Raw genomic sequence first — 20,891 nt, 5'->3', positions numbered from 1 at the left:
AATTGAAATTCAAACATTTTTTAATATTTATAAACTTGACGATTTGAAAACCTAGTACAATAAATTGTTAATGAGTAATTAATATTGACACAAAGAAATATATGGGCATACATATAGCACTATGTAATTAAACGATGAATAACTACTACTATAAAAATTATTTTGTTTTAATTTAAATGAATAGTGTTATTAGGATACAAAATCTCTTACATATATAATCTGAATATTACCACCCTCAATCATATGTTCAAGATAGTAAATTTTTTTTAGGATTTTATTATGATTTGTACATCACTATGAACCTTTCACAAAGTACATGTCCCCAACCCCACTCATTCAAAATATTGAAATTTTTTTCTAAGCCAACATTTAGCAGTTATTTAGCAACAATTTGCAAGAATATTTTCACAATTTGCAAACATTTAGCTTAATCGTAAAACAAAAAAAAACTAAGAGTGGGGCGGGAGACACGTCATGTCTATCACAGCCCTACTCATATCATGGACAAATCAATTAATTAATATTTTAAATCTTCATAAATATTAACTGTATTGAATAGAATAACAAATTCTTTGCAACATTTTGTAATGATTATTAATATATTGTCACAGATTTACACTTATTAGTTATTACACATGGATAAAATCGCTTATAATTTCAATGGAGGAGGGTAATACCAATATCACTTTACTCTACAGTTAATATTTAATCTAAATGTATTAAGATTAAAGATATTATTATTTATCAGAAGAATTTTAATTATATTATAATTTGATATATCTACAGTTCAAATAATAATATATCTATGATAAAATCATTAAATAAAGAGAAATAATGGATGATGATTTGTGCCAGATTGATGTATAAGTTGTATTGTATTACCTATTATAAATAATGTATGATGTTTTCAGTAGTGTGAAAAAAAATTATATTACGGCAATGATAATACAAAGTCCCATTATAGTATTTAATATTAGTAGTACAATGAAAGTTTTAATGTAAATAAGTATAAAATTAGATTCATATTAAAAGTGTAATAGCAATAATTATTTACGCAATACACTATATATTGGTTTTATTCTCAATTACAAAACCTCACTTTGGTTGATGGTTTTTTGTAAACCGGTCATAAAACATCAAAATGATTTTATTTAAATTATTTGTGATTATGCACGGAAAAAAATATAAACTAAATATTTTTAGTTGGCAGAAATTTAGTTAAAGTAATTAATTTTTAGTTAGATTTACTTAAATGGTATAGTAAACTGAACTAGAATTTTATAGTTAAAAAATATAATTATTCTACTGATAAAGTTAGTTGAAGTAACTAAAATGGTGTGGTTATTTAAGAGTTTCACTAGATTGTTTAGTTGGATCTACTATACGTTTAGTTAATTTTGTTTAATCTCTGGATCCCCGCTCGCGCCTTTCGCAGTCGCCAGTCTGTCTAGTGTCTACCGTAGTCCCTTCGAGTCCCGTCACAACAACTAGTCACAAGCCGTCTGCCGACGTTAATCCGTAACCGTTAAACATTGTTACTCGTAAAATTGTATTGCTTTAAATTTCAATGGACGACTTCACTAAAAATATTTTATCCGAATGGGGATTTGAAGATATGATTGAAAAATTTAAAGGTAAGTTAATATTTTTTTTTATGCTTATCTTGTTATTAATTATAAATAATATAGTCAGGGCTTATACTATAATATGGACAGCATAATATAACTTAAAACACATTTTTATTATAGGTAAATATTTCAATCAAAACATAAACAGCTTAAGGAAACTGCTAAATCAATTACATCTCGTAAGAACTCTCCTTATACTTTAGCATTGAAACATCAACTTAGTTTGGCATACAGAGTTTTGTCATCAAATAATAATATTATTGATATGCAGTTTGGTCGTCAAATAACTCTTTCGGAAACTACAAGGCACGAGTATAGTAAAGTTGAATTTTTATGTTCTCCTTTTGAATTTTTAGAAAATGCAATATTTGTTTCATGGGTTGATTTTAAAGGAACCACTTACTATAGCAATAATATGTCTGTTCTTATTAATTTCAGTGATAATCCAAATATTTTACCAATTTTTGGACTAATTTTATCTATATTTATTCAAACCAATAATATACCATTTTTTATTTGTAAGATTTATGAGAATAAATATTTTGATGAGCATTTCCAAGCATATAATGTGCAATTAACTGAAAAATTAATTTGTTGTTCAGTTGAACAATTAGACTGTGTACATCCCACTGTTCATTGTGTCTTATCAAATGGTTTATCTTATATATCTTCATAAACATATGTAATACAAAAATTTTATGTATCTACTATCTACTATGTATAAAAAAACATTTCTTTATTAATAAATATTTTATTATTCTTAATGAATCTGTATTTATTTTTTTTTTTTGAAATTTATGTTGTTTATATTTACAGGTCCTTGTACTTTCTTTTTCCTACTTCTTGATCACCCCAAAAATATTAGTAGTTTAAATTAAACTAGCTAATAGACTTGGAAAAATCTACTATATTTTTTAGCAATTTCAAACAAAAATGATTAGTAAATTTAACTAAAATTATAGTAATGACTATAAAAGGTTTAGTTATATTTACTATAAATGTCAAAAATAACAATAGTTGGTTTAACTAAATATTTAGTTAGATAAATTGTCAACTGCATTGTTTAGTTGTTTCAGAAAATCGACTTGGTTAATTTGACTGATGCTATAGTAAGACTAATATATCTTTTGGTTGTATCAACTATATATTTACAATAGATTAATAGTTGACTTAACTAAATAATATTGTTAAAAAAATTAGCAACTATAAATTGTAGTCAAATTAACTATTAATCTTGCAACTATAACCGTTTGGTACTTGCAACTAAATGTTGGGCTATGCCATACGGAACTACATTTTATGGCTAGTGTACATATATTTTTAGTTAAAAAAACTAATTATTTTTTTCCGTGTGGGTTTTTTAGCCATCTCAAAGGCGCAAACAAAATTTTTGCCTAATTTACCTTTGGTATAAAAATAAATTCTTGTATTATAAAAAAAATATATTTTTTGTTATTGAAAATTTGTTAAATATGTTTCAAGTGTTAGGTATATACGTTGTATTGTTATAGGGAGAATATAAAATGATAATAACAGCAGTGTATCAATGTTCAGAGGAACCGAAAGATTCACCGTTGAAGTTTAATATATATTCGAGTAAAAAGACATCTAATACAACCGAAATCAGAGGGAATTTTACATTTGGAATACCTTTTGACGATTCTCTAATAGTAAGTGTATTTATTATTATAAAAATTTAAATTTGGTTCATTGAATAAATATCATCAATCTATTATCTATGATAATTATGATATCAATCTAAATACATTTTTCCAAAATTTATGGAAATAATGTCCATTATGTTTATAAAATATTTTAATTTTAATTGTTAAATTTTACAAATTTAAACCCTTGTCCATTAAAATTATAAATACATTTTTAATACAATCACACAATTTTTATTTTTTTTTACACATATTTGAACTTGTAGTCTGTAAAATGAGATCAAATCATAACGTATATTATTTTTATTTTCTACATTAAGACAATTTTGAAATGCTTACACTAATAATTTAAAAATTGAATATTGGGTATGTTTAAAAATACATGATTATACTTTCAACATTTTTATTAAAAGTCGTGTTTTTGAAATAACAAGTATTAACTGATAATGAATTATAATTTGATAATAATTAACAGTGTAGTGTAACTATAAAGTAATAATAAAATGAAATAATATGTTATTTGAATGGGTTTTTTTTTTTAAATATGGTACTTCATGGAATTCATTAATATTAATTTATTTTTAATAACTTAATTTTAAAAAGTCCATTAAAATTATTCTCAAGTCGACATAAAAATAAATCTAGAATGATTTAAAATACCTCTTCAAATTTTTTTTATAGATGTTGGTATTGAATTTTAATATTTTGCTATTTCCTTCAAAAAATAAAAAAATATAATATAATTTCCATATAATTTCACAAATTTATTAAGAATAAAATCATATTTATATATTTTTTCCAATTATTAAAACCATGATTTATTATAGATGAGAGGTCAATCATATTATATTTAATTTAATTGATTTCAAGTAGTTGTAGTCTTATTGGCTAGATTTTTGGAAGTGTAGATAGGCTTAATTTTTATGTATTCTATTATAAAAAAAGTAATAAACAGTGGTCATAAAACTTGTATAGTATTATTTAATCCAAATAATTGGGTTACCCGAGTATACGTTGATAATATTTTTATTAATTTTATTGTATAATTATATTTTTGAACATCAGTGTACTTTTAACAATTATCTATTAAACTGCACACTATAATAATTATTTAATTGATACTTCCAATTATGTTTTATGTCGAATTATTTTCAGCTACACATTAAGGAATTTTAAACTTTTATTCAGTAATATAACATTGAATCTGTTTTAATATTTTGTGTACCTAGTTTGATGTAAATTTCGCTTCTTGGAGTTTAACGGGTGGTTGGAAACCAAACTCTCTGGTGTATGTCACTAATAATGCGTGTTCTAAAATGAAAAGTATACTGGGAAATTCATGGTATTCACTTCTAAAAGCTATTAATTCACCAACTACTAACTGCCCACTACCAAAGGTAATATCGAATATATACTAATTATATTTATATATAATTGTATGCAAAGTTATAGTTCTGTGTTCTATGTGATAATTTCATATGGTATCAGATTTTAATATACACTCAGTTGAATACCATATAAATAATATAAAATATAAATTCGATTGCCCTGAACTTCATTCCAAGGTCAACTTTAAAATTTTCTGTGTCCAGGTCCACTCTTCCTATTCTTTCACTATTCACTGTGTATGTCAAATTATTCCTGTAACAAACCACTGAATAAGTCGAATAGGATGTTGCGTATTGCTAATGAGGACTGTCTTTTAGTTTTTAAGTTATAATTTGTAATTCTTTTCTTTTGTTTTATTACCTTTTATATTTCATTCGTTATATCTATTACTCATTTTCGTATTGTTCTTTTATTTTGTTTAATTTGATACTCTATACTTTTAACTGCAGCCAGTATTAAAAAAAAAAATAAAAACTAAATGAATACCATACATACTGAAATAATTACATATGTAGCCATTTCTGATAAAATGAAAAGAAATAATAAACGAAATACAAGAGGCATTTAATGTAAATTATTTTACACATAGCACAATTTGATACATGATATTAATAAAAAAAAATACTATGGCTTAATAATAAACGACAGAGATAAGAACAAGTTACATAGACAAACGCCGGTTTCATTACAATATGGACACGTAGAATGCTAAGTACTTGATAGGTTCTCAATGCTATGCAGATTTAAATTTCTAAATATTTTCCAGCCAGAAAATTCAATAATAGTTTTGTAGAAGTATAACCATTTAGTATAAATCATGACAACTATATAATAAAGGACAACTATGGAAACAAATATTATGTTCCTATATAAAAATCTTTTTAACGACTAAATCAAGTTATTTTATTCCCTTATACTTTTATAAATAAATGAAATAGAAATATTCATCAAGTGTTCAACTGTAAAAAAAAAATGGTTAAACAATTTACATGTGTGACTGATATATTATTAATACAATAATACATCTATTGAATATTTACAGGGTGTTTATACATCATCAGGATACGACACAACACTTTTAAATGACAACAATTTTCCTAAAGTGTATTTTTATGGGAAATATAAATATGTCGGTAAGTTAAAAAACAAAAATAATAAAGTAGTTGGTTGTAAAGCTGCTGAGTTAAGCTTTGTACGGCCATGGGAATCGACTTAATAAATTTACACTTACCTTCTCTAATTGCTAATGGTTATAAATTCTGGTCTATTACATATGAATTGACGAGTAATTCATGACTCCTTAATGTTTTATTCAATCGATAGTAATCTTTATTTGATGACTCTGAAAACATATTATACAAATATAAGGGCTAAACACACAGCTAGTTGCAGTATATTAGAAAAATTCTCCACACTTGCTATCCACGCTATAAATCATTTACAAATTCTAACTGTATACTTTTTCATATCAATAATATATTGAAACGTACTTAACCATAAATGGGTTTTATTGTAATGCCAGGTTACCCTAGGCACCATTATCATGTAAATATTACCTATCATAACAATTAAGACTTACAATTAGTTATAATTTATGACTTATTCAAAGTCATTCAAAGTCTTAATGGTTTGTTATTTAAGTTACATATATTCGGTTTACAATCGATATTTAAAAACGATCTATGATAGCTACTATAATACATTTTCGTGTGTAATATAATGATTTATTATTCAATAACTAACATCCCAATCATAAAATGACCAGCATGAAGTATGTTTTTTGAATATTGGTAATATTTTAAAAATAAAAAATGGTTTTGTCTTGTTTTTTTTCTGTCTTAAAATTAATACTACAATGAAGTAAAAGTTAAAACATAATTCATAAATCATAATTATTCTAACTGTAAACTATTTCATATCAGTAATATATTGAAATAAACCTTACCATAACAGTGTTTTATTTTAATACCATTCTTCATACTCAATATTCTGAATATGAATCAGAATTTTGAAAACGGTACTTAATTCGGAACTCGTTTTCGTAATTTGTCAGTATAATAAAATATATGTTGAAAAAAATTAACAAAAAAATACGTTTTAATACAATTAAGTTGTGAACACTACAGAGTTTAGAGATATTAAGTTTTTATCAATCAAACGTTACAAATAATAGCAACGAAATTGTTGCTTTTAACGGTCGTGATCTGTGGAAGTCCAGATATAGGTAGTTATTGAGGAGCTGCTTTGTATTATTACATATTACATTGGTATTAGTATTTTTTATTAGGTCTTAACTTGAATAATTAAACCTATACATTTAAGTTTTGATCGGTTGTTGTTGTTCAAATAAGGAGATCGGTACAGTAAACTTCAATTTAACTTATATTAAATCAATATTCGTTTATAATTTTCTACCTTGTATCTATAATATTAGTTTAATATGTTGTAGCTGTTTTCTTGTGTATTTACTCATTTTACCAGAGATATTATAGTATTAAATAAATAGTCATGTACCTAAGACAGTCCTAAGTCAATAAATAATAATTATTACTATTCATATTTTATTCTACTACACATTTATTTCACTACACAGGCATAAATTAAATTTTAACGTTATCCGTGAATAAATGGCTTAATATACAAATTTTCAATTTTTACTTAAGTACATTTTAAGTATTACACATTTTTAATAAAGTTTGGTAATAACTAATAACATTTTCACATTGTGCGACTACCAACTTCACTGAAATTTAAATTATAAAATGTTAAAAATGTATAGCCTATATAATTTAAAAACCTATTGCAATAAATTATTAATGAGTAATTAATATTGAAACAAAGAATTATATATTAAGCACAATTTATATTTGTAATAGAAATATATATTCATACAACTCAAAAATTATTTTGTTTTAATTTTAAATAAATAGTGTTCTGAGGAAGAAACATATAATATGAATACTACCACACTCAATAAAATATGTTCATGATAGTAGATTATTTTTAAGATTTTATAACCATTTGTAAAACATCGCCATGGGCCTATTCACACATAATTACGGTAAGTTAGAATTGATACAAAATTTAATAGCAACACTATAATAAAGTATAAATATGTATTATTATTCATATACATTTAAATATAATAATTAAATATGAAAATTTTAATAACATAGGCTAAAAATAGAAGTAAATCATTTATCATAAAGGCATCTGTTTAAAATTATTTATGTAACCAATCATAAATCTTTCATAATATCAAATTTGACAATGATATCACAGTGATTAACTCAAAATTCAAATTTTACATTTATGGAAAATATAAAATTGAATAGAAGTTTTAAAATAATAAAAATAATAAACTAATTGTGTTGAAATCAAATCTTTTCGTATGAAAAAGTTATAGAAGTTAAATGTAATTAAATTGATTATTGTGATTATAATGCAATAGGTATTAAGGTATTTTAATACCCCAATATTTTTAATTTTCATACATTTTAATAGGTTCGAATAGAAAAAAAAATACTGTACAACATGTTTTAGATTTAAATTTAATGATAATAATTAACATATTTTTACTGACGTACACTTATTACGCATGGATAAAATCGATAATAATTTCAATGAAGGTGGGTAATACCACGCTACTCTACAGTTGATATTTAATATAAATATATATAGACATACTTATAAATCAGAACAATATTAATCATGTTATATTTACTGCATATATTTGTAATTTAAATAAAATATATCTATGATAAAATCATTAAATAAATAGAAATAATGGATGATGAGGCAGTATCAGATTGATGTAGTTATTTTGTATCACCTATCTATTAATAATAGTTAATTATATAATATAGGTAATATAACATAATAGGCTATTATAAACGTTGTATGATATTTTCAATAGTGTAAAAAAAAATTATGGTTATGATAATACAAAGTCCTATTGTACCTAGTGTTTTGCATTAGTAGCATTAGATTCACCCTAAAAGTGTAATAGTAATAGTTATATACACAATCAACAATATTGTATTGATTTCATTCTAAATTACTAAATCTCTCTTTGTTTGTTAATTTTATGTAATCAGGTCGTAAAATATTAATATGATTTAATTTAAATTATTATATGTGATCGAGGTTTTTTAGCCATCTCAAAAACGCAAACAAAACTTTTGCCTAATTTACCTTTGGTAAAAAAATAAATGCCTTTATTATTAAAAAAAACATACATTTTTTGTTATTGAAAATGTGTTTAATAAATGTCAAGTGGTACCTACATAAATTGTATTGTTATAAGGAGAATATAGAATCGATAATAATTTCAATGAAAGTGGGTAATACCACTCTACGCCACAGTTCATATTTAATATAAATATATAAATACATACCTACTTATAAATCAGAGCAATATTAATCATATTATATTTTGATATATCTGTAGCTTAAATAATAATATATCTATGATAAAATCATTAAATAAAGAGAAATAATGAGTGATGATTAGAGCCAGTGTCAGATTGATGTGTAGTTGTATTGTATTACCATTATTATAAATGTTGTATGATGTTTTCAGTAGTGTGAAAAAATTATACGATAGTCACGATAATAGAGAATCCTATTGTAATATTTTATTTTACTAGTACAATGAAAATTTTAAGGTAAATGTGTATCAAATTAGATCTATGTTTAAGGTGTAATAGGAATAGTTATATACACACTACACAATATTATATTGATTTTATTCTAAATTACTAAGCATCACTTCGGTTGTTAGTTTTATGTAAACAAATCGTAAAATATCAAAATGATTTTTTTTAAATTATATATGATTGTGGGTTTTTTAGTCATCTCAAAAACGCAAACAAATTTTTTGCCTAATTTAGCTTTTTTAAATAAATAAAGTCCTTTTTATTAAAAAAAATATGTATTTTTTGTTATTGAAAATTTGTTTAATAAATTTCAAGTGGTACATAAATTGTATTTTTATAGGGAGAATATAGAATTGTAGCAGCAGCAATTTATCAATGTGCAGATGAACCAAAAAATCTACCATTGAAGGCTAATTTATATTTGAGTAAAAAGTCATCTAATACAACCGAAGTTAGAGGGAATTGTTCATTGAAGATACCTTTTGATGATTCTCTAACAGTAAGTATATTAAATATACAGTGAAACCTTTATTAATGGATACCTCTCAATAGTGGACCCATTAGTGGAAACTTCTAAATTCCCCGGAAAAAATGTATGCACATAATAGAAATTATAACTTCTTAATAGTGAAACTCCTAATAGTGGACGTGGACACTAAAAACTAATACAAAAGTTAAAAATTACTTCTCATAAATGGACACAATACATGTACATATCGAAAATTTTTAAGTTAAAAAAGTACTATATTAATCTGAATACATTTCGTTTATACTTTATCTTATCTTAATCGTTTTGTTATTCGAAAAATGACAAACGGTTCGGTTATCAGTTTTATGCTGCACATTATGTGAACACGTACTTGCGTTAAAATAAATAATAATAAAAGAAAAAGATTGAACTTAGAAGAAAAATAAATATTATTTTAAGTAAGAAAATGAAAAAATCTAAATGCTCGTGAATCAACAGAACGATTTTGCATAAGCAAATCACAGGTAAATTTATATATTTAATTTTAATGTTTGGTACATTTTTATACCCACTTTTTAATACATATACATACCTATTATATATAATAAATAATAAGGAAATATTTCAATGTTTAAGTGTATGTATAACCAATTCTCTATAGCATCTCCCTGTAGTGGACATTTAGTCATTTTTTTATGTAGAGCTTTTTTCAATGGTGGAAAACTCCCTACAGTGGACATTTTTTAATTACCCATGGCTGTCATATACACAGAGTTTTCACTCTAATATGAAATTCAAATTTAACTCAATAATGAATAAGATTTTTCCCGGGTGTATGGTTATAATGTTCATTTAATTCATAATAACTTTGAATTGTATTTGTAAAGTTAAAAATTTAAATCAAGATTGTCTATTTAAATTTTAAATATATTTTGATTATAATCGTACAATTTTTTTTTTTTTAATATTAGAAGTTATTGTTATTGACTAAAATCATGTTTCTGTATTTTTAACCTAACATCAATGTACTTCTAAAAATAGTCTAACAATCTGCACAACATCATAATAATTATTTAATAGGAATTTTTAATTTTGTATTATTGTCAAACTATTTTCTACTAAACATTAACAATTTTAAAATTTTATTTAGTAATAAAATATTGAATCTGTTTTAATATTTTGTGTACCTAGATAGATATAAATGTCGCTTCTTGGAGTTTAACTGGTGGTTGGAAACCAAACTCTCTAATTTATGTTACTAATAATGCGTGTTCTAAAGCGAAAAGTATTCTTGGAAATTCATGGTTTTCGATTATAAAGTCTTTCAATTCACCATTCGTAAACTGCCCGATACCAAAGGTAATATATTATAATATATTATAATTGTACGCAAAGTTATAGTTTAAATAATGTGATCGTTTGATATGGTATCAGATTATAAACGCACATTATTACCATATACTGAAATAAATACATGTAGCTATCTTTAATAAAATGAAAAAAAAAAATTAATCGGAATTCAAGGGTCATTTAATATTAATTTTTTCATACTTGGCATAATCGTATGAATGATATTAATAAAAAAAAATGTCGATGATTTAATAATAAATGGCAGAGACAAGCGCAAATAAGTTCTCAATGCTGTTTTCCAATATTTTCTAGAAAGGAATTTCAATGATAGTTTTATAAAAGTATAACCATTTAATATAAATCATAACAAACATAAAATAAAATGAAAACATTGAAACAAAAATTATGTATACAAAACTCTTTTTAACGAATAAATCAAATTATTTTAGTATTATATACATTTATTAAAAGAAACAGAGATATTTTTCATGTATTGTAAAAATAATAAAATATAAAACAATTGTCAGGTGATGGCTGACGTGTTATTAATATTATTATTGAATATTTACAGGGTGTTTATTCATCATCAGGATACGACGTAACACTAATAAATGACAACAATTTTCCTAAAGTATATTTTTATGGAAAATATAAAGTTGTCGGTAAGGTAAAAAACAAAAATAATACTATAGTTGGTTGTTTAACTGCTGAGGGAAGCCTGTTAAGGCCATGGGAAACGGCTTTATAAATAAATAAATATAAATATTTTGACTTTATAAATGACTCTGGGAATAATAAGCTATATATTTATATAAGGACCAAACTGTATGCAGAGTCCATTAGAAAAATTCTCAACACCCATTATCCACGTTAGTCTATACCAGGGGTGGCGAACCTATGGCACGCGTGCCAGAAGTGGCACGTTGACCAAATTTCAGTGGCACGCAAATATTATTTATCTTAAAAGAAATTTTAAGAATCAAATTTATAAGTTTGTAATAAAACTTACATATATACTATTTATTTATTAATTATATACCTAATAAAATGTGTGTAATTATTGCATGCTTTTTCTTTTCATCTTACCTAGTAAAATTCATTTTTTTTTTTTTGGCACGCGAGCATATTCCAAAAAACTTGATTTTAAATGTTGACACTTGACCCAAAAAAGGTTCGCCACCCCTGGTCTATACTGTCATATTATCATATTTATTTATTATTTTTATTAAAGTTATTACATTATCATATTATTATACTTAGACTATCAATAATAACTAGGCACCATTATCATGTAAATATTATCATAACAATTAAAACTTACAATTAGTTATAATTTATGACCTATTTAAAGTCATTCAAAGTCTTAATGTTTTGTTATTTAAATTACATACTCGTATATTCGGTTTACAACCGATATAATATATGAAAATGATCTATGATAGCTACTATAATACATTTTCATGTGTAATATAATAATTTATTATTCAACAATTATTACCCCAATCGTAAAATGGCCAGCGTGAAATATGTTTTTTGAATATTGGTAATATTTTAAAAATAAAAAATGGTTTTGTCTTGTTTTTTTCTGTTTTAATTAATACTACAATGAAGTAAAAGTTAAAACATAATTCATAAATCATAATTCAAACTGTAAACTATTTCATATCAGTAATATATTGAAATAAACCTAACCATAACTGTTTTTTATTTTAATACCATCCTTTATACACGATATTCTGAGTATGTATCATTGTATCAATACTTTGAAAAAGGTATCTATTATGTATGTATGTATCTATTAAATATTATTATTTATATTTTATTCTGCTACACATTTATTTTACTACAGACATAAATTAAATTTTAACGTAATTAGTGAACAAATCAAACGGCTAAATTTACAAATTTTTAATTTGTACTTACTTAATTTTACAAATGACTAACAAAATTTGGAAATAACATTTAATATAGGTAATGTAATTATTGATATTTAAATAAATTAAAAATACCTAAGGTACAACATTATCAACATAATCACATGAATTTCCTTAGGTATTAATTTAAAGTTAAAAATTGAAATTAAGAAATTTTTTAAAGTGTATAACCTATATGATTTGATAACCTATTACAATAAATTATTATTAATCAGTAATTAATATTGAAATAAAGAAATACAAGAGCACTATATTTATGATACAGTTATGGTATTCATACGACTTTTAATTATTTTGTTTTAATTTTAAATGAATAGTGTTGTGACCCACAACTTGTGAGGATACAAAATATCTTACTAATATAACATGAATATAACCACACCCAATAAATGTTCAAGATAATAGATTATTTTTAAGATTTAATTACCATTTGTAGAACAACACCATGACTTATTCACACTTTATTACGGTAAGTTATTGTTGAATATTGATACACAATTTAATAACAATAATAATATAATAAAGTATAAATACGTACTATTATACGTAATCATTAAATATGAAAAATTTATTAATAGTGGCTAAAAATAGTCATAAATCGTTTATATCCAATTTAACAATCCTATCACAGTGATTAACTCGAAACCCAAAGTGTATATTTATGGAAAATATAAAATTGAATAGAAGTTTTAAAATAATGAAATAGTTAGAGTAGTGTTTATATCTAAGTTTAAAAAATTTAACACTAAGTTTTTCATAAATTTTCCTTCAAATATTTATAGAGAAAACTCGAAACATCACAATAGGAAAAATTTTATATGCGTTTGAATTTTAAATATTTACGAAATCGCGTAACGATAACGATTTATCTTCAAACGTAATTAAATATTTGTTATAATTCAAAAAATATAAGTCTAAGATATAAGATTTAATTTTCAAAATATTTTGCTTATTTTTAATGCCATTTTTAGTCATTTGAAATATTCGTTTTTTTTTATTTTTTTGATATAAATATCAATAAACAATTTTTGGCCGAGTCAAAATACTTGAAAATATTAACAAGAATTTTTTCAAAATCATGAATAGGCATTTGCAAGTTATTTTGTAGGTGTAATTTATAAAAAAAATTGTGTATAAGTAGGTAAGAGTTGAAAATTTGATAAAAAATTTTCCATAAGTTTGGCTTACAATAATTATAAAAGAACTTCAATTTTGGTGTATTCAGGTCATTAAAACATAAACCACCTTTTTCACGAACCACAACCACTAGAAATTATATCCTAGGCTGACAAATCATCTTAGTTCAGAATCGTTTTTCATATACAATGAAACCTCTCATTGGATTCAAATTTAATACATCAGTTATAGTGGCCTACTATTGTTCTATTGTGGTTTACAAAATTAAATCATAACGTAAATTATTGTTATTTTCTACATTATGACAATTTTGAAATACTTACACAATTAATTTAAAAATCAAATGTTAGGCATGTTTAAAAATATATAATTTTTCATTCAACATTTTTATTAAAAGTTGTGTTTTTGAAACAATAGTCAATAAGTATTAAAAACGATGATGAATTATAATTTGGTAATTAGGTACAAATAGTGTAGTTTAACTATAAACTAAGGATTAAATGCAATAATGTGTTATTTGAATGGATTTTTTTTTTTTAATTATGATACTTTATAGAATATATCAACATTTTATTTTAAATAACTAAATCTTAAAATGTCCACCAGGGTTCTTCACAAATATACGTAAAAAAAATCTAAAATTATCTCAAATACCACTTCAACATTTTTTTTATAGACGTTTGGTGTTTAATTTTAATATTTAGCTATTTTCTTCAAAAAATAAAAAAATAAATTATAATATTCATATACTTTTATGAATTTATTAAGAATAAAATCATGTTTATATATTTTTTCAATCATTTAATAATAATCATGATATGATATTTAATTTAATTGACTATTTTCAGATTAAGAATTTTAGAATTTTAAACTTTTATTTAGTAATATAATATGGAATCTGTTTCAATATTTTGTGTATTTAATTTGTTGTAAACTTCGCTTCTTGGAGTTTAACTGGAGGTTGAATACCAAATTATCTAATTTATATCACTAATAATGCCTGTTATAAATTTAAAAGTATCTTAGAAAATGCATGGTATTCGCTTACAAAGGCTTTTAATTCACCAACTACAAACTGCCCCCTATTAAAGGTAATATCTAATATATATCTAATATATTCTTGTATTTATATAATTGCATGCACAGTTACAGTTTAAATGATGTGATCATTTCATATTATATAACATTTTTGTATATGTTCATTTGAATACTATATAATACTGATATAATTACATATAGGCAATCTGATAAACGAAAATAAATATTTACCGTAACTAAAAAAGACGATGTCTTAATAATATACGGCAGAGACAAGCGCAAGTTCCATAGACATACAACTGTTTCATTAGGTACAAGACAAGGTATTCAACAAGGAACATCTTAATCATAAAATGAACAGTGTGATATATGTATTTTGAATATTGATAATATTTTTAAAATAAAATTTTTATTAATTGTCTGAATTAATGATACAGTGAAGTAAAAGTTATTATAATCTACAAACTCCAACAGTATACTTTTTCATATCAGTAATATATTGAATTGTAACTAACCATAAATGTGTTTTATTTTAATGCCATCCTTCATACTAGATCGACTGAGTATGTATTAACATTTAGATAGAGGATAATGGGATGATGTAGTTGTTAACGAGTATTACAATATAATATATTGTCTTATAAGAAAAGGTAAATAAATAATAACTATTAAAATCTATATTTTATTTTGCATTATTTCGCTACACAAACATACCTTTTGTTTTAATGAAATTTGTGTATAATTAAATTGGATGAATTTACGAATTTTCAATTTGTATTTACTTAAATTTACAAATAACTAACAAAATTTGGAAATAACATTTTCACATTGAGCCACTACCGACTTCATAGATCTGTGATAATTGATATTTAAATATATTAAAGATAGCTAAGGTACAATATTATCAAAATAATCCTATGACTTTTCTTATTATTTTACTGTTGAAATTAGAATTTAGAACATTTTTAATATTTATAACCTTATTTGAAAACCTATTGCAAAATTAATAATATATTTAATAATAATTAATATTAAAACAAAGAAATATATGAACGCAGTATTTTCATATTTGGATAAAATGATACATTCAAACAATGTACAACTACGACTATAACATTATTTTGTTTTAATTTCAAATGAACAGTTATTTTGAACATGGCATTTATTTAAAAACATTCTTGTAATCAATGGTAAATCATTTAATTGAAATTTAAAAATCCTATCACAGTTATTAACTCTAAATCCTAAGTGTTAATTTATGGATAATATAAAAGTAAATTGAATTTTTTTAATAAATAAAATAAACTAATTGTGTTGAAAGCAAGACATCATAATACAAGTTAAATGCAATTAAATAAATTATTATAACTTGAATGCAATGGATATTGAGCTATTTAAACATCTCACTATTTTAAATCTTCATAATTTTTAACTTGTACACATTAAAAAAGAAATACTGTGCAACATTTTTTAATTTTTAGTATAATGACATTATGTAATGTCATCACGTAATGTACACGTATTACGCGTGGATAAAGCCGATAATAATTGCAATGCTAATGGCTGATGGGTAATGCCACTCTACTATGCAGTTGATATTTAATATCTAAATCTATAAAGACATACCTACTTATCAATTGAAACAATCAAAATTAAATTAAAATTTGATACACCTTCAGTTAAAATAATAATATCTATGATAAAATCATTAAATAAATTAAAATAATGGAGGATGATTAGAGATTATCAGATTGATATATAAGTTGTATTGTGTTCTAAATTATTTGTGTTACCTATTGGCTATTATAAATGTTTTTTTTTGTGTTTTCAGTAGTGTGAAAAAAAGTTATATTACGGCAATGATAATACAAAGTCATATTGTATTTTTTATACGTTATAAAAAAACATTATAAAGTATTGTACAATGCAAGTTTTAAACTAAATGTATTCTAAATTAGATCCACGTTAAAAGTGTAATAGCAATAGTTATATATTCAATACACAATAAATTGATTTCATTATAGATTATTAACCTCACTTTGGTTGTTAGTTTTATGTAAACAAGTCGTAAAATATCAAAATGATTTTATTTAAATTATATGTGATTGTGAGTTTCTCAACCATCTCAAAAGCGCAAATAAAATTTATGCCTAATTTACCATTGGTAATATAATAATTCCTACATTATTAAAAAAAATATATTTTTATTTTTGAAGATTTGTTTAATAATTTTCAAGGGTTACATGTATTGTATATTGTAATAGGGAGAATATAGAATGATAACAACAGCAATTTATCAATGTTCAGAGGAACCAAAAGATTTACCATTGAAGGCTAATTTATATTTGAGTAAAAAGTCATCTAATACAACCGAAATTAGAGGGAATTTTACATTTGAAATACCTTTTGACGATTCTCTAATAGTAAGTGTATTTAAAATAATATAACATTTAAATTCGACTCAATGAATGACTTCATTTTCTAAAATTTATGGAGACAATATTCATCATTATCATAAAACATTTTAATTTTTAAATGTGAAATTTTAAAAATTTAAATCCTTGTCCATTAAAATTATAAAATTATAAATACATTTTTTATATAATTGCACAATTTTTCTTTTTTTTTTTTACACATATTTGAACTACATACTTAAACTTGTAGTCTGTAAAATGAAACCATAACGTACCTATATTATTTTTATTTTCTACATTAAAACAATTTTGAAATACTTACACTACTAATTTAAAAATTGAATATTGGGTACCTATATATAAAAATATATGATTTTATTTTCTAAATTTTTATTAAAAGTTGTGTTTATGAAATAAAAAATATTAAAAATGATAATGAATTATAATTTGTTAGTAAAAAAATGTGTAGTGTAACTACTGTAACTTTAAACTAATAATGAAGTTAAATATCATGTTATTTGAATGGAGGATTTTTTTATAAATACGGTACTTCATGGAATTCATCCACATTTTATTTTGAATAGCTAAATCTTAAAATTTCCATCAGAGTTCTTCACAAGTAGACGTAAAAAAAAATATATAAAAGTATCTAAAATACCTTGTCACTCTTTGTTTTATAGATGTTAGGACTTTAGAGTTTAATTTTAATATTTTACCATTTCCTTCCAAAAATAAAAAACTAAAATATTAAAACTATGATATTATTATACTCGTAAATGTGTAGTTAATGATATTATATTTAATTCAATTGATTTCAAGTAGTTGTAATTTTATAGGTTAGACTTTTGACAGTATAGAGATAGCCTTAATTATTATGTACTTTATTATAAAAAAAGTAGTAAACAATAACAATAATTCATATAGTGTTTTTAATCCATTAGGATTAAAATATTGAATCTATTTAATATTTTGTGTACTTAGTTTGATGTAAATTTCGCTTCTTGGAGTTTAACTGGTGGTTGGAAACCAAACTCTCTGGTGTATGTCACTAAGAATGCCTGTTCTAAATTGAAAAGTATACTGGGAAATTCATGGTATTCGTTTTTAAAGGCTACCAATTCAACAATTACAAACTGCCCACTATCAAAGGTAATATAAAATGTTATTTATATAATTGTATGCACATTTATAGTTCAAATAATGTGATGATTTCATATGGTATCAGATTTTAATATAAACGCAGTTGAATACCTTATAATACTGAAATAATTAAATGTAGCCATTTCCGATAAAAAGAAAAGAAATATTAACCGGAATATAAGAATCATTTAATATAAATTATTTCATACATGGAACAATAGGATGCATGATAATATTAATAAAAAAAAAATTTCGATGCCTTAATAAACACCAGGGACGAGAAAAAATTGCATAGACAAGAATTTGTTTCTTTACAAGATGGACACGTAGAATTCTAAATACTAATTGATAGATTCTTTATGCAGATATTTACATTTTTCAATGTTTTCCAGTGTGGAATTTCAATGATAGTTTTCTAGAAGTAAAATCATTAAATATAAATCATGACAAATATATAATAAAATGAAAACCATAGAAACAAATATTGTGTATACAAAACTCTTTTTAACGACTAAATCAAGTTATTTTATTCCTATATACTGTTATAAAATGAAACAGAGATATTCATTATGTGTTAACTTGTGAAAAAAATAATTATTAAATAATTTACAGATGTGATTGGTGTATTATTAATATTAATATTGATTATTTATAGGGTATTTATACATTATCAGGATACGACACATCACTTTTAAATGACAATAATTTTCCTAAAGTGTATTTTTATGGAAAATATAAATATGTCGGTAAGATTAAAAACCAAAATAATAAAGTAGTTGGTTGTAAAGCTGCTGAGTTAAGCTTTGTACGGCCATGGGAATCGACTTAATAAATTTACACTTACCTTCTCTAATTGCTAATGGTTATTCTATTGTACTACATCATATTATAATTATTATAATTGGATTATTAGAAACTACGTAGAACTATTACCATAAGTATATCATAATAATTAGGACTGTCAATAATGTATGATTAATGATTTATTCAAAGTCTTAATATTTTATTATTTTAATTTTATTATATTGTGCTATATTATTATATTAATAATATATATATATATATATATATATCGGTTTACAATCGTTTTCTGAAAATGATCTATATTAGCTACTATATTATAATGTGTTTTCGTGTATAATCCATTGAGTACTACTCAATGGTGTAATCTATTGATTTATTATTCAATAAGTAACATCCCAATTATAAAATGAACAGTGTGAAATATGTATTTTAAATATTGGCAATATTTAAAAAATAAAAAATTGTTTTGTTTTATTTTTGTTTTTTGTTACTTGTCTTAATTAATGGTACAGTGAAGCCAAAGTTATTATCAATTACAAACTCCAACAGTATACTTTTTCGTATCAGCAATATATTGAATTGTAACATATTATTATTAATTATTATAAACTTAATAATATTATATTATTATAAACTATTGAGTTAATATAATCGTTAGTTTATTAATGTTTTACAGTCAGAATGTTTTTTCCTCGAAATTCACGTTGTTATTTTATATTTAAAAATGTAATTACGTCTCTTTTCTTTTTTTTTAATTTTATTTTCGAACGTGAAACTTCTTTTATACGAATACCAAACGATCTAAAATCTGTGACGATGATAAAATATAATAATAATTTGCTACGGAGAAGAATTCAACAGTACTGTCTTTTCGTTGGGTGGTTATATTATGTTGACAGCGTAGGGGTTCACGTCACGCTTTCTCTTTCCCACCAATAACAATATATTGTTAACAAATAACAAGAATGCCACGCCGCCGACGGGGTCGAATTACCCGTCGCCATCTGCAGCTGATATATCATACCCGGTAGTCGGGCCGCGCGCGCTGCACCCTCTTCAAATAAAATATTTTATATTGGATTATATTGTGCAGAAGGGTCATAAACACATACAATGTAATAAAGCGGAGTGGTGCGTCATACCGGTGTACTTATTATACCTACGTACTACGGGCTAACCGATAAAACCGACAACGAAAGAGAATTTCGACGCCACGATGTCGGGGAAATGATGTAGTAATGTAGTATAAAAGTATATAATAACCAG

At 23.8% G+C, this 20,891-nt stretch overlaps 2 protein-coding genes and 1 long non-coding RNA gene across 4 annotated transcripts in view; all 3 read left to right on the top strand.

Moving 5' to 3' along the window:
- The first annotated feature begins 1,229 nt into the window (after positions 1-1,229).
- Positions 1,230-2,392, top strand: LOC126551291 (uncharacterized). Its single transcript, XR_007605162.1, has 2 exons — positions 1,230-1,634; positions 1,749-2,392. It is a non-coding gene; the product is annotated as an uncharacterized LOC126551291 (long non-coding RNA).
- Positions 2,393-3,005: 613 nt separating this feature from the next.
- The window catches only part of LOC114130653 (uncharacterized), a 32,614-nt gene continuing 14,728 nt past the window's right edge, over positions 3,006-20,891 (top strand). The window contains exons 1-4 of one of the 2 annotated variants that reach the window (XM_050204237.1): positions 3,020-3,298; positions 9,680-9,838; positions 11,000-11,167; positions 11,730-12,096. In XM_050204237.1, coding sequence (XP_050060194.1) covers positions 3,152-3,298; positions 9,680-9,838; positions 11,000-11,167; positions 11,730-11,906 — 651 coding nt within the window. In that variant the 5' untranslated portion in view covers positions 3,020-3,151 and the 3' untranslated portion in view covers positions 11,907-12,096. Of the gene's footprint in view, positions 3,299-9,679; positions 9,839-10,999; positions 11,168-11,729; positions 12,097-20,891 lie in introns of those variants that run through there. The other variant, XM_050204236.1, reaches the window with a different exon arrangement.
- On the top strand, positions 17,494-19,835 carry LOC114130649 (uncharacterized). The gene is made up of 3 exons (XM_027995660.2): positions 17,494-17,690; positions 18,663-18,830; positions 19,477-19,835. Exons 1-3 carry the CDS (start codon positions 17,544-17,546, stop codon positions 19,648-19,650), a joined length of 489 nt encoding a protein of 162 aa, XP_027851461.2. The 5' UTR covers positions 17,494-17,543; the 3' UTR covers positions 19,651-19,835.

This window comes from Aphis gossypii, chromosome 3, assembly GCF_020184175.1.
Source record: "Aphis gossypii isolate Hap1 chromosome 3, ASM2018417v2, whole genome shotgun sequence".
Lineage (NCBI taxonomy): Eukaryota > Metazoa > Arthropoda > Insecta > Hemiptera > Aphididae > Aphis > Aphis gossypii.
Note: the sequence above shows the minus strand (reverse complement) of the source record. Positions and strands in the feature narration are given on the sequence as shown.